General features: G+C 41.4%; 1 protein-coding gene across 1 annotated transcript in view; it reads left to right on the top strand.

Moving 5' to 3' along the window:
* The window catches only part of PGM2 (phosphoglucomutase 2), a gene marked incomplete at both ends in the record, with an annotated part of 37,622 nt that overhangs the window by 16,685 nt on the left and 6,839 nt on the right, over nucleotides 1–14,098 (top strand). The window contains 9 exons of the mRNA XM_080697432.1: nucleotides 1,337–1,420; nucleotides 1,551–1,744; nucleotides 5,203–5,392; nucleotides 6,066–6,163; nucleotides 6,964–7,144; nucleotides 7,236–7,329; nucleotides 9,063–9,192; nucleotides 10,727–10,916; nucleotides 14,024–14,098. The exon at nucleotides 14,024–14,098 is cut by the window's right edge and continues 59 nt beyond it. Of these exons, the coding sequence (XP_080553558.1) occupies nucleotides 1,337–1,420; nucleotides 1,551–1,744; nucleotides 5,203–5,392; nucleotides 6,066–6,163; nucleotides 6,964–7,144; nucleotides 7,236–7,329; nucleotides 9,063–9,192; nucleotides 10,727–10,916; nucleotides 14,024–14,098 (1,236 nt within the window). The remainder of the gene's footprint in view (nucleotides 1–1,336; nucleotides 1,421–1,550; nucleotides 1,745–5,202; nucleotides 5,393–6,065; nucleotides 6,164–6,963; nucleotides 7,145–7,235; nucleotides 7,330–9,062; nucleotides 9,193–10,726; nucleotides 10,917–14,023) is intronic.

Raw genomic sequence — 14,098 nt, 5'->3', positions numbered from 1 at the left:
CTCACTGAGTTACAGAGGGCCTCACTAAGTAGCTGAGGCTGTCCACGAACCGTGATCCTCCAGTCTCAGCCTCCTGAACACTGGGATTACAAGCGTGTGCCACCACGCCCGGCATGGAAACAGGGTCTCTTAAGCCAGCAAGGCTGGCTTTGAACCAGCATGATCCTCCTGTTTCCGCCTCCAAAGCACGGGGATTACAAGCCACCACACCCAGCCAGTATAATTTTTCTTGCACATGCATTCTAAGGATATTTTAGCGAGTTGACAAGATTTTTTTATTTATCTATTTTTTAGCTTTGTGAATAGATCTTTTTCTCAGCTGTCGTAATCAGGAAATTTCTTGGGTCTAAATCTGAATTTACCTCAAACCCTCTCTTATCATGGATATTTTTGACAAGTTGATAAACCAGATTGACTCTGCAAATATTTCATTCAGAATTCCATTCCTGGCTAGACTTTAATTGAATCTTTAATGAAGTAGGATCTAAAGAACAGCACACCAGGGACTGTAACAGCTGTTGCTTTTAAGAAGACAGGGCTCTTATGACCTGGGCCAGATGCTGAGACTATGTCTTTAGAAAACACGACTCAGAGCCAGGTGGTGGTGGTGCACACTTGTAGTCCCAGTATTTGGGAGGCTGAGATAGGAGAAGCACGGGTTCAAGGACAGCCTCACCAAGTAAGACTCTCATCAGCCTAAGGAGACCCTGTTTCAGAATGAAAATAAAATCGGGCTGGGGATGTAGCTGAGAGGTAGAATGCTCCTGGGTCCAATCCCTAATGCCACAAAAAAAAAAGAAAGAAAGAAAAAGAGAGAGGAATGGGAGGAAGGAAAGAAGGGAGAGAGGGAGGGAGGGAGGGAGAAAAGAAGGAAGGGGAATAAAGGAAAGAAGGAAGGAAGGATAGGGTAGGCAAGCTTGATCTGTATGTAGTGACACCAAGTAGAAGTGACTGTATCAGTGCAGAAGAAAGGCCCCTCGCTTTGGGTTTTCTGTCCCCAGGGCACTGACAGGTAGATCCAGCACCTTCTAGGTTGCAAATAACCCACCTATCAGACACTCTATATCACACCCACAGATGGTTCAAGCCTTGATGGAAAACTGCCTTGTGTTCAAATACCCTAGTTGTCTTCTGTACTAAGTACTAGTAGCTGTTGTTTCTGTCTCTGGTACAAATCAGGTGAATGTGGAGGGCCTCACTAAGTAGCTGAGGCTGGCCACAAACCAGCGATCCTCCTGTTTCAGCCTCCCAAGTACTGGGATTGCAAGTGTGCGCCGCCATACCCAACTAAGTCTGATGTTTTCTAAAAGCTGCCCCTGCCTTTGCTGTCTTGCAGCCCTACGCAGTGTCACACTTGCAGCTTTGTGCAGGAATCATGATCACCGCCTCTCACAACCCGAAGCAGGACAACGGGTACAAGGTAGGTGGTGACTTTCTCTCCGCTCATGTCTTCTCTAGGAATCCCGACCTGTTCTATTCAGCAGCATCAGTCATGGATGCTTTATTTCCCTTAACCCTGAACCTCCTGAATGCATTCCTGGCCTCTCTAGGTCTACTGGGACAACGGAGCCCAGATCATCTCCCCTCATGATAAAGGGATTTCTCGAGCAATTGAAGAAAATCTGGAGCCCTGGCCTCAGGCTTGGGATGATTCTCTAATTGATAGCAGTGCCCTTCTTCACAACCCCAGTGCTTCCATCAGCAATGACTACTTTGAAGACCTTAAAAAATACTGTTTTCACAGGTAAGCGGGTTGCGTCTTCACTGACCTTAAGTGAGGTTAAGTTAATGTGATTCAGCCAGATTCCAGCAGTCTCGATTCAGTTTTTCTCTTTAGTTTGTGGATAGCCTATATCTGCCTCAGATGATGGGGACTGGAGATCAGGGGTAGCCAACTTTCATTAAAGGGACAGGTAGTCCCTTTAATATTTTGGGGCTTTGTAGGGTATACGACTCTCTTAACTCCTCAATTTTGCTGTCATAGTCTGCAAACAGCTGCTGATGGCCCATTTGTGAATCGGTGCAAATGGGCTGTGTTCCTTTAACACTGTATTTACAAAAACAAGTGGCCAGCCCATGGGCCATCATGTGCTGAGCTATTGCAAACATACATGCATGCATACATACATACATATGTATATATATGTACATTTTAAAAACTTGCAGAAAAGTGTCACACAGGAAACACATTTTTCTTACCTTAAAAAAAAAATTTAGCTGGGCGTGGTAGCATACACCAAAATAATCCCAGTACTTGAAAAGCTAAGACAGGAGGATCGCAGGTTCAAGGCCCGCCTTAGCAACTTAGTGAGAGCCTCAACAACTTAGTGAGACCCTGTTTCAAAATAAAATAGGGCTGCACATGCTTGTAACCCTAGTACTTGGGAGGCTGAGACAGGAGGATTGCACAGGTTCAAAGTCAGCCTCAGCTACTTACTTAGTGAGGCTCTCAGCAACTTAGTGAGATCCTGTTTCCAAATAAAATATAAAATAGGTCTGGGAGTATAGCCCGGAGGTAAAAGGCCCCTGGTACCACACCCCCAGTACCAGAAAAAATAAATAAATAAAATAAAATAGGGCTGGGGGTGTGGTTAAGAGGCAACGTGCCCCTGGGTTCAATAAAAAAATGTTCTGGATATATATATGCACACACACATACATATACACATAGTATATTTTAAAATCATCAATAGTCACATACTATGCATTAGTTTGTTCCATGCCGTTACCTCCCAGGTAATTTGCCACAAGCACCTTCCTGCATCAGTCCCTATTCATCATGACCCTTTTGTTTGAACAGCCACTGCACCCATGTGTTGACCCATGACCCGGGCTATTTCAGGTGCTGAGCAGCGTAGCTGGGGGGCAGTGTTGTTCTTCTTGTGGGTGCTGCAGGTCCCTCGGCTCCTGCTTGTCCCCCAGCAAGAAACCACTGGTTTGAAGACGCTGAATTCCTAGTTCATCTCTAACATTATATGTGCTGGACCACCTGCATATGGCAGCTCCAGTGCTGAGCGCCTGATCCCGGGGACCCTGCCCATCTGAAGGGAGCAGCCATCCCAGCTGGGTGTCAACCTCAGCTGTAACACAGCTCCCACTTGCCAGATCATTGGAGGTTTTCTTTCTTTCTTTCTTTCTTTCTTTCTTTCTTTCTTTCTTTCTTTCTTCTCCTTCCTTCCTTCCTTCCTTCCTTTCTTTCTTTCTTTCTTTCTTTCTTTCTTTCTTTCTTTCTTTTCAGTACTGGGAATGGAACCCAGGGGCATTCTACCTTCGAGCTATACCCCCAGCCCTATTTTTTATTCTTTATTTTGAAACAGGGTCTCACTGAGTCGTAAAAGGCCTCACTAAGTAGCTGAGGCTGGCCACAAACCATGATCCTCCCGTCTCAGTCTCCCAAATACTGGGATTACAAGAGTGTACCAACATGCCTGGCTCATTGGATGTTTTCTCCTGAGAAAAATTTCTTTACTTTCTAAATGTTGGGGATCGTTTTTTCACTGACGCATAATCCAAACAAAACACATCTGTGATCCTTCCCCCTGCCCCTCTGATTCAACTTCATAACTTAGTTTTTGTTACTTTAAGTAGCAGTGGATGTAGCCCCCTATACACAGTTGCTTGAGTGACTCTGTGTGTGTGTCTGTGTGTCTATTTTTCTGGCTGGCTGTTCATAAAATAACTTTCTGACATCACAAAGTTGATAGTGGTTATCTAATTGCCCTCCAACAATGTTCCAGCCATTGACACTCCCACCAACAGTATTTGAAAATGTTATATGGCCCTGCATTTCCTTTTGTAATTGGTAGGCTCACACATTTTTACCTATGCAGATATATCACATTTTTTATTTGTTAGGTGAGAATAATATCTCACTTTTATTTGTATTCTGCCATTATTAGTAAATAATTTTTAGCCAGATATGAAGGCACATGCCTGTAATCCCAGTACTTGGAGGCTGAGACAGGAGGATAGCAGGCCACCTGAGCAACCCAGCAAAACCCTCTGCAACTAGTGAGACCCTGCTTTAAAATAAGAAATAAAATAGGGCTCAAATAAGTAAAATAGATTCAATCCCCAATTTCTACCACCCACACACACAAAATAAAATTAAACTTTTTTATAGTTATTTAAGCTACATTTTAGTCTTTTTATTTCATATATTGTTTTTTCTTCAGTCATTACTTTTCAATTTTTTTTTTTTTTTTTTTTTTTGTGGTGGTGGTACTGGGGGTGGAACCCAGAGGCTTTCTACTCCGGGATATACTCCCACACCTATTTTGTATTTTATTTGTAAACAGGGTCTCACTAAGTTGCTGAGAGCCTCACTAAGTAGCTGAGGCTGGCTTCGAACTTGTGCGACCTCCTGTCTCAGCCTCCCAAGCGTGGGGATTACAAGCGTGCGCCACCACGCCCGACTTACTTCTCAAATTTTTTATTGGAACTTTTTGTTAAGCATTTAAAAGTTTTTATTAATGTCTATCAGTCTTTTAATTTATGGCTTCTGAGTTTTATGTCAAACTTTAGATGCCTTTACACCAAGATTATAAGAAGAAAAGCCCCCTCCTATTTTCTGAAATGTTCATGTTTAAGTTTTATAATGCTGAATCTGTCCAGTCATTGGTGATTTTTAATTTTGTATGGGGCATGAAGTAGGAAAGTAGCTTGGCTTGTTTTCCAAAAAGTTTGCAGTTCTACCACCCATAAATTGAAGAATCTTTTTTTCTTTTCCCAGTAGAAAATGTCACCTTTGGGAAACAGATTCTAATATTAATTGAAGGTTTATTATTTACCAGATAATTGCTGTAGGCCTGACATATACTCTCAATATAATCCTCCCGGTGATACCTAAGGCATGGTGGCTCACAATTGTAATCCCGCATTCGGGAGGCTGAGACCAGAGGATCGTGGTTCATGGACAGCCTCGGCTACATAGCAAGGCCCTCTGCAATTTAGTGAGACCCTGTTTCAAAATAAAGAATAAAAAAATAGGGCAGGGGGTGTAGCTCTGAGGTCGAATGCCCCTGGGTCCCATCCCCAGACCCGCAAAAAAAAAAAAAAAATTCAATATGCTTGTCTTGTACATTCTTGAGTACTTGATTTCTTGGGGCGGTGAGAATCCAGCTCCTGGACCTATTGCAAGCCTTCCAGTTCTGAGAGGCACCTTGTATCTTTCATCATTTCCCACTGTGTGTGTGATTCCAGGAGTGTGAACAAGGAGACAAAGGTGAAGTTCGTGCACACCTCTGTGCACGGTGTGGGGCACAACTTTGTGCAGTTGGCGTTCAAGGCTTTCAGTCTCCCTCCTCCCGAGGCCGTTCCGCAGCAGAGAGATCCCGACCCTGAGTTTCCTACCGTCAAGTACCCAAATCCCGAAGAGGGTAAAGGCGTCTTGGTAACTCTTTTTTTTTTTTTTTCATTATAAAATGTACCTTTTATATTCACAACTATTACTCTCAAACAAAATGTGCTTTCATTGTGCTGAAGAAAAATGCATACCATCATTGACGATAGGCACTTTTATTGGTCATTAGTTTCTTAAAGGAACTTTCAAATTAGACATCTTAGCAACAGCATGTAAATGTGGAACCCTAAATAATGCTTTAAATTTAATTTAGTTTTGCTTACTGTGTTTCCTTCATGCCAAAAAGTAGCTAATAGAATGGAGTTTTTTCTTTGTTTTGATTTTAATTTCTTAATTGTAATTTCTCTGATATGAAAGAAGTGTTGAGTGTGATTTGTGTAACATTCTTCAAGGTTAGGTGATGGTGATATTGAGAGAGTTGGTCTACTTTGGTTTGCCTGTGAGGCTGATCACACAGCAAAGCCTAGAAGTACCGTCCAGCCACACACGTACAGTCACGTGCGGGTCGAATCTCGGGGCAAGTGTGGGTCACCGGATGTTCCCGTCGTCTGACCTCCAGCTTAGATAAACTCCAGAAGTAAAACTCAGTCTTAGTTTGAGGAAACTCCTTTTAGCTCTTAAAAACCGCGATATTTTTAAAGACTGTGATATGCCCAAGTCTTGGTTTAAATAACTTTGTTTTCATTTTCATACTCTTTTTCAGACTTTATCTTTTGCATTGGCTGAAAAAACCAAAGCGAAAATTGTTTTAGCAAACGACCCAGATGCCGATAGACTTGCTGTGGCAGAAAAGCAAGACAGGTGAAGTGAACTGTGATTTTTCTCTATAATGGGAATAAATTTTGGGCAATAGCATATGTTTGGGAAAGCAAAACCCACATAGAAACTCTTCCATTTCTTTTGCATTTATTCTGCAAATTATCTCAGGGAAACTTCTCTGGTTCTTGCTTTAACTAGAGCAAGATGCGTATTTCGAAGGCAGGGAGATTGCATCCTTGGTAATCATGATGTTTTAAAAAAACACCCCAGTGTGTACATGGTAAAATTAAAATTGCTATTTGTGATTGTCCTTCATTTTATAATTGATTTTAATATAAAGTCTCAGTGCTAACGAGGGCAAAGTACTTTGCTTGGTGCAAGCTCTGCTGTATAATACTTGCCAGTAGGTCTGCTCTGCTGTATAATACTTGCCAGTAGGTCTGCTAAGGAGCTGGATCTTCAAAGAAATGTTGAATTTAGGGGGAACAGGCAGAGGGGTATTGGCACGACATTGAAGACAAGATTGGCCATGGTGATTAAGCCTGTTGCATTTTAAAACCAAAACTGTTTTTTTAAATATTAAAATAAAAGCATTCTGTATCATCTCTGACATAGTTGTTTTCTAAGATCTTCCAAACCAGATGTTTATCTAGACAAACTGGCCAATGCGTGGTAGCTGCCCAAATATTTGTCAAGTGGCACTTAACGTTTCTGATGGGTTGTTTAAGGACAAGACTTGAGCAGTCCTGCAGAAGGCATGCTGAGCCTTGTCTGCTCAGTGGTCCTGTTCCAGTGACTGGTGCCTGTCTAAGATCACTGAAGCGAGTGGGTGTTTCTTTCAGTGGTGAATGGAAAGTGTTTTCAGGCAACGAGCTGGGGGCTCTTTTGGGCTGGTGGCTCTTTACTTCTTGGAAAGAAAAGAATCAAGATCGCAGTGCCCTCAAAGACACATACATGCTGTCAAGCACGGTCTCCTCTAAGATCTTGCGGGCCATCGCCTTGAAGGAGGGTTTCCATTTTGAGGTAGGCGTTCTTGGGACTTGGGTAGTTTCTTTTCTTTGGCTCTGCAGAGGCTCTAAGACTCTTCTTTTCCTCTTTTGGATGATCCCTTTAGGAGACATTAACTGGCTTTAAGTGGATGGGAAACAGAGCCAAACAGCTCGCAGACCAAGGGAAGACTGTCTTATTTGCATTTGAAGAAGCTATCGGTAAGGAGTCATAGTGACGGTCCCAAAACCGTGTAGTATAGAGAATATGAATAATGGACAGGACGATTTAGATTCAGGCTCAGGAGATCCACAGTGAAACAAGAGTACAGGGTTTTTTTCTCCATTGTTTGAGGTGAGTGTTGAACACTTCTACTCCAATATATACACAAGTATATATTTTTATATAAATATGTATTTTCATATAGGTAGATAAATATATCTGTATGTGTGTATGTATGAGAGAGAGAGAGAGAATGAGAGAGAGAGAGAGAGAGAGAGAGAGAGAGAGAGAGAGAGACTCTGAATGTTGAACCCAAGGTCATTTCACCTCTGAGCTACAGCCCTAGCCCTAGTTTATGTTTTTATTTCAAAACAGAGTCTCACTAAGTTGTGGAGGACCTCATTAAGTGGCTGAGGCTAGCTCCAAACCTGGAATCCTCCTGTTTCAGCCTCCCAAGTACTGGGATTACAAGCGTGTGCCACCATGCCAGGCTTAGTGTGTGTGTGTGTGTGTGTGTGTGTGTGTGTGTGTGTACACAAAAATATATATATTTTTTTACAGAAAGGATTATGTTGAAAATAATTGAGTCATCTACAGATGACTAACAGTAACTTGTGTACATGGCTGCTGGCAGCTTGAGAGTAGTCCACATAAGTGGGGAATTGTAAGGTTTCCTCAGCCACAGTTTTGAATATTCAAGCCTAAAAGAGTCCACACTTTTTTTTTTTTTGGTGGTACTGGGGTTCCTGGAAACCCTTCTACCTCTGGGCTACCCTCCCCAAATAACTTTTTTTTTTTTTTTTAAATTTGGAAACAGGGTTTCTTAAGCCAACGCGCCTGGCTTCAAACCTGCGCGATCCTCCTGTCTCCGCCTCCCAAGCACGGGCATTACGAGCCTGCGCCACCTTGCCCGGCGAGTCCATACTTTTTAAAAGTGGTCATGAGGATCTTTTCAGAGTCTCTCCAAGGCAAAAAAGAAGGCATGGTTGTACTCATCAAAGCCACTGTCACAAGAAACACATGACCAGCAAGGAGAGCTAGCTATAGGAATGAGAGTCAGATGTTTGTGCTAGAAATTGTTTAATTATTCACTTAGTAAAAATGATTATACATTTATTTTATTTATGTTTGTCTATGTATTCCCTGCTGCACAGATACATACGCATTATTTGTTGAACTAATTGAATATAGTGTGATAGCTCAGCTTTTGAATTATTTGTTGTTAGAATTGTCAGAAGTATCTTTCTTTTCATTCAAAAGATTTCATATTTGTTTTTCAAATATTAATTGTATATATGTTACTCCATGAGAAAGAAACAGGTGCTACTGACTTCAGCCTATCGCAGCTCATATAGATCTAGTTAAGTGTCTGCTCAAAGGCGTACATGCCAGGGGTCAAGATGAATCACGGGACCATCAAGGACTACTGGGTTTCAGAGAAGAGATAGAATTGGAACCAGATTCATGTGGCTTAGAAGGACTTGAAGTGAATGGAGCCAGGGAGCACCATTTGGCCAGGAGGGAAGGTCTCCTCACTGGTTACTGCACACACACTTCTGAGAGACCTGCCGTGTGCTGGGCACTAGGCTGCATTCTTAGGCAGGTGGTGATAAATGAGAGCGCTCCCTCAATACTGTACACCTCTGTGCAGTGCCCAGATGCATGCTCCTGTGTCCTGACTGCACAGTAGAAGAGTCCATTCCTAAGAGTATGTGTGCATGTGTTTCTGCAGGATACATGTGCTGCCCGTTTGTTCTGGACAAAGACGGAGTCAGTGCCGCTGTCATCAGCGCAGAATTGGCTAGCTTTCTAGCAACCAAAAATTTGTCTCTATCTCAGCAGCTAAAGGCCATCTATGTGGAGTAAGTTTCTATTGACTTTGTTTGACTGAGGCAATTTTTGTGTGTTTTATTATGTTTTTCTGCTTGAGATACTAATATTCTTTCTAGTGATCTTACTTTGGTGATGAACTGTGTTTCTAATGAAAGCATAAGATTACCTTTTCCTTTTGATATTTAACTACTTAATATTAATCACCCTTTAAAATAACATTTATTCTTTAAAAAATGAGAACACTGGTTGCAGTAACAGCTAATTGAAGAATGTGATTTTATTCAATGCAAAGAAAGATTAAACATATTCATTATACATCTGTTCAGTCTTTGTAGCAAGTACTGAGTTCTGGCTATCTAGTGCAAAAGCAGCCAGAAACAGCACACAAGTAATAGATGCCTAATGGCTCTGTTCCAGTAGAATTTAATTTTCAAATACAGACTGAAGGTTGGCAGTCACTGGAGACCCAGGGGTAAATGGCGTATTGCTAGTCTTTTTTTTTTTTCTTTTTTAATTTTTTTTTATTGGTGCATTGTATTCATACCTCATAATGGGGTAAAAGAAACTTGTGTAGACATACATGTGCACATCACCCAGTTAGCCCCTGCCCGATCCCCACCCCATTCTCTTCTTATCCCTCCTTCCCATGCTTGGCTTAGTGTTGACTACAATATGAATAAGTACATCACGTGCTTTAAAGAGTTTCCTTCTCACCCCCCCATCCCCTCAGTGAGGTTGTCTTGTTTGCTCCTCTGTAGGATTTCCTTTTTCATCTAGAGTTCCTCCTATGACCCATTTCTCCTTAGCTTTCGCATATTAGGAAAACATTCGATTTCTTATTTTTTGTGACTGACTAATCTCACTTAGCAGAAGGTCCTCAAGTTCCATCCATTTCCCTGTAAATGATGTAATTGTGTTTTTCTTTATGGCTGAGTAAAATTCCATTGTGTACATATCCCACAGTTTTTTTGTTTTTGTTTTTGTTTGTTTGTTTTTTTTTGGACTGGATATGGAACAACCAAGGGGCATCTACCACTGAGCTACATTCCCAATACCACCTCCTCCCCCCCCTTTTTTTTTTTTGAGAGACAGGTTCTCACTAAACCACCCAGGCTGCCCTCCAACTTGCAGTCCTCCTGCCTCAGCCTCCCAAGAATCTGGACTTTCAGGCTTGCACCACTACACCTGCCACTGGGCCTCTTTTTTCTTTTTTTTTTTTTTTTTTTTTTTTTTGTGGTGCTGGGGATTGAACCGAAGGGTATTCTGCCACCGAGCCACACCCCATCCCTATTTTTTGCTTTTATTTTTTGAAGCAAGATCTCACTAAGTTGCAGAGGGTCTCACTAAGTAGCTAAGACTAGCCACAAATGTGCAATCTTTTTGTCTCAGCCTCTAAAGTGCTGGAATTACAAGTGTGCAACACCACACCCAGCTTGGGCCTCTTTTTTAGTGCTAGGTTCTTCTTAAAAAGTTAGGTGTAGTTATTTATTTTAGAATATACTGGTTGACTTGTATATTCTGCAGAACCGTTGTTCATTTTGCACAAATTTGCATTTTTTATAGGTATGGCTACCATATTACCAAAGCTTCATATTTTATCTGCCATGATCAAGACACCATTAAAAAGTTATTTGGAAACCTGAGGAACTATGATGGGAAGAATAACTACCCGAAAACTTGTGGCAGATTTGAAATTTCTTCAGTCAGAGACCTTACAACCGGCTATGACGATAGCCAATCGGATAAAAAAGCTGTAAGTACTGTTAAAGCTCACAAACCATACACCACACGCTTTTATACTGAGCTTTTTAGTAACTTGAGTAGAATCCCTTATTTAACCACAAAAAAAAATTTTTTTTTTTTGGTGGTACTGGGGGTGAAACCCAGAGGCTTTCTACCTCCGGGATATACTCCCAGACTTTTTTTTATATATATATTTTATTTAAAAACAGGGTCTCACTAAGTTGCTGGAAGCTTCACTGTGTAGCTGAGGCTGGATTCAAACCCATGTGATCTTCCTGTCTCAGCCTCCCAAGTGCGGGGATTACAAGCATGCGCCACCACGCCCAACTAACCACAAAATTAATTAAAGCTGATTTTAGAGTTTTAGGCATCATTATAAGTAAACTGTAAAAGTAGATAGAAAATTTAAAACTGTGGGCTAGAAGTGAACGGGATCTGACTCCTTAGAAGAGCCAAGGCCGTCACTCACCACAGACATTGATGTTCAGGCCTGGGGTGGGCGGGGCCACACGGCTAGCTGGGGGAGGCCCAGGAAGGGTCTGAGTCTTCTGACCTCAGGTGCCACTTTCTTTCTGTCTGCAGTTCTTAGCTGAGGGACTATCAGTCACATGGAGGGCTGGTTGAAACACCAGTCGGTGCTGCAACCTGCCCTGCAGTTTCTAATGGGCCAGTCTGGGATGGGAAGGGGGCCAAGAATTTGCTTTTCTAACAAGTTTCTATGTGATTTGCATCCTAACCCAATCAGTCTACATTTGAAAACCACTTAGTGCTTTCTGGTTATTTTTACTCTATTCTCTCTCTCTCTCTTTTTTTTTTTTTTTTTTTTGGTGGTGGTACTACAGATGGAACCCAGGGCCTTCTACATCTGGGCTATACTCCCAGTCCTATTTTATATTTTATTTGGAAACAGGGTCTCACTAAGTTGCTGAGAGCCTCATTGAGTAGCTGAGGCTGGCTTCGAACCTGCGTGATCCTCCTGTCTCAGCCTCCAAAGCGTAGGGATTACAAGCGTGCACCACCACGCCCGGCTTTTTACTCTATTCTCTGAATGTATACCTCCTGCACTGGAGCCAGAGGTGGCAGAAAGTACTGCTAACCATGGCATGGGGTCAGGAGAAGAATAGGAATACCATTAGGAGATGTTAGGCATCTTCTTTGATACTTTTTCTTTTCTTTTCTTTCTTTTTTTTTTTTTTGCAGTACTATGGTTGGAACCCAGGGCATTCCACCTTCAAACTACACTCCCAGTCCTTTTTTTATTCTCTCTCTCTCTCTCTCTCTCTTTTTTTTTTTTTTTTTTTTTTTTTTTTTTTTTTTTGGTGGTACTGGGATTCCTGGAAGCCCTTCTACCTCTGGGCTACACTCCCAGACCTATTTTTATACTTTTATTTGGAAACAGGGTCTCTTAAGCCAGCACAGCTGGCTTCCAACCTGCACGATCCTCCTGTCTCTACCTTCCAAGCACGGGGATTATAAACCTGTGCCACCATGCCCGGCAGTTTTTTGTTGTTTTTTTTTTTTTTTTTTTTCAAATAAACTTCCCTGTCTGGAAGAGTTTCTAAATAAATGCCCGCTCTCCAAGACAAAGGATTCTTGCCTTTTGTTTCTTTTTGTCCATCTCCAGTTTCTCCTCCGGATTTTGGGAGATTTCCTCCACTCTAACTTTGAATGCTTCTGTTGACTGAGATCTTATTCTCTCATATTCAAAATGGCATCCTATTATTATATATACCTCATCTTATCTAAGGATATTAGTCATACTTTTTTAAAATATAGTTTTTCCCCCTGTATTGTCTTTATTTCTTTCAAGTTCTTTTTGTTGTTTATTATTTTGTTTGTATTGTTCTTGTTTTTGTGGTACTGGATATTGAACCCAGGGCATTCTCCCTCAGCTTACACAGGCCAGCTTGATTTTTTTTTTTTCTGGTACTGGGGATGGAACCCCAGGGCATTCTACCTCTGAGCTATACCCCCAGCCCTGTTCTTTATTCTTTATTTTGAGACAGAGTCTCACTGAGTTGCAAGGTGCCTCACTAAGTAGTAGCCGAGGCTATCCTCGAACCACGATCCTCCTGTCTCAACCTCCCAAATTCTGGGATTACAAGCATGTGCCACCACACCCAGCTTCCAGCCCAATGAAAAACTAAAATGAAAATTTTGTGGCAATACTGTGATATTAACAGGTACGGGTCTACAAGTTATGGTGGGCTGGCCTAGAATCTAGGATCCTCCTGTCTCAACCTCCCAAATACTGGGATTATAGGCATGCACCACCACCCCTCCCACGGCTCTTTCTCTTTTTATCTATTTGTTTTAGGCTTTGTCATTTGTCCATCATCTTTCCTCCAGTTTCTTTTGAATGATGTTTTAAATTTGAGTTTTCAACTTGAGTTTAATGATGTTCTAAATTTGAATTTTAAACTTTAATAGATATAGGAAGGTAAAAAGCTGACCTACAAAGTTTTTTGATGTTCATAAATTATTGCCATTTAGTTATTAATATTATTATTACTATTTATCCACACAGAGTACATTTTCTGACTTTCTCAAATATTCCTTCTGTAAGGTGCAGTGACACACACCTATAATCCTAATACTTGGGAGGCTGAAACAGAAGGATCTCAGGTTCAAGGCCAGCCTCAACAACTTAGACCCTCAGCAACTTAGCAAGACCCTGTTTCTAACTAAGAAATAGAAAGGGCAGGGGTGTATCTCAGAGGTAGAATGCCCAGTACTAAAATACAAAATAGCCAGGCGTAGTGGTACATGCTTGTAATCCCTGCGCTTGGGAGGCTGAGACAGGAGGATCGCACAGGTTTGAAGCCAGCCGTGCTGGCTTAAGAGACCCTGTTTCCAAATAAAAAGATATAAAAAAATAGGTCTGGGAGTATAGCTCAGAGGTAGAAGGGCTTCCAGGAACCCCAGTACAATAATAATAATAATAATAATAATAATAATAATAATAATAATAATAATACAAAATAAAACAAAATGTTTTTTTCTAACCAATATATTTGATTGTCATTTATCTTATTTCTTACCCAAGAGAAATAGTAGTTAAACCAGAATCGTGGATGCTTCTATTTAAATGTAAAACATGTATACATTAATTCCTAGGTTCTACCTACTAGTAAGAGCAGCCAAATGATCACCTTTACCTTTGCAAATGGAGGTGTTGCCACCATGCGGACC

The sequence above is a fragment of the Muscardinus avellanarius genome, assembly GCF_963383645.1.
Source record: "Muscardinus avellanarius genome assembly, chromosome: 6".
NCBI classification, from domain to species: domain Eukaryota; kingdom Metazoa; phylum Chordata; class Mammalia; order Rodentia; family Gliridae; genus Muscardinus; species Muscardinus avellanarius.
The sequence above is the reverse complement of the archived record's forward strand: the minus strand, read 5'-3'. Positions and strand labels throughout refer to the sequence as shown.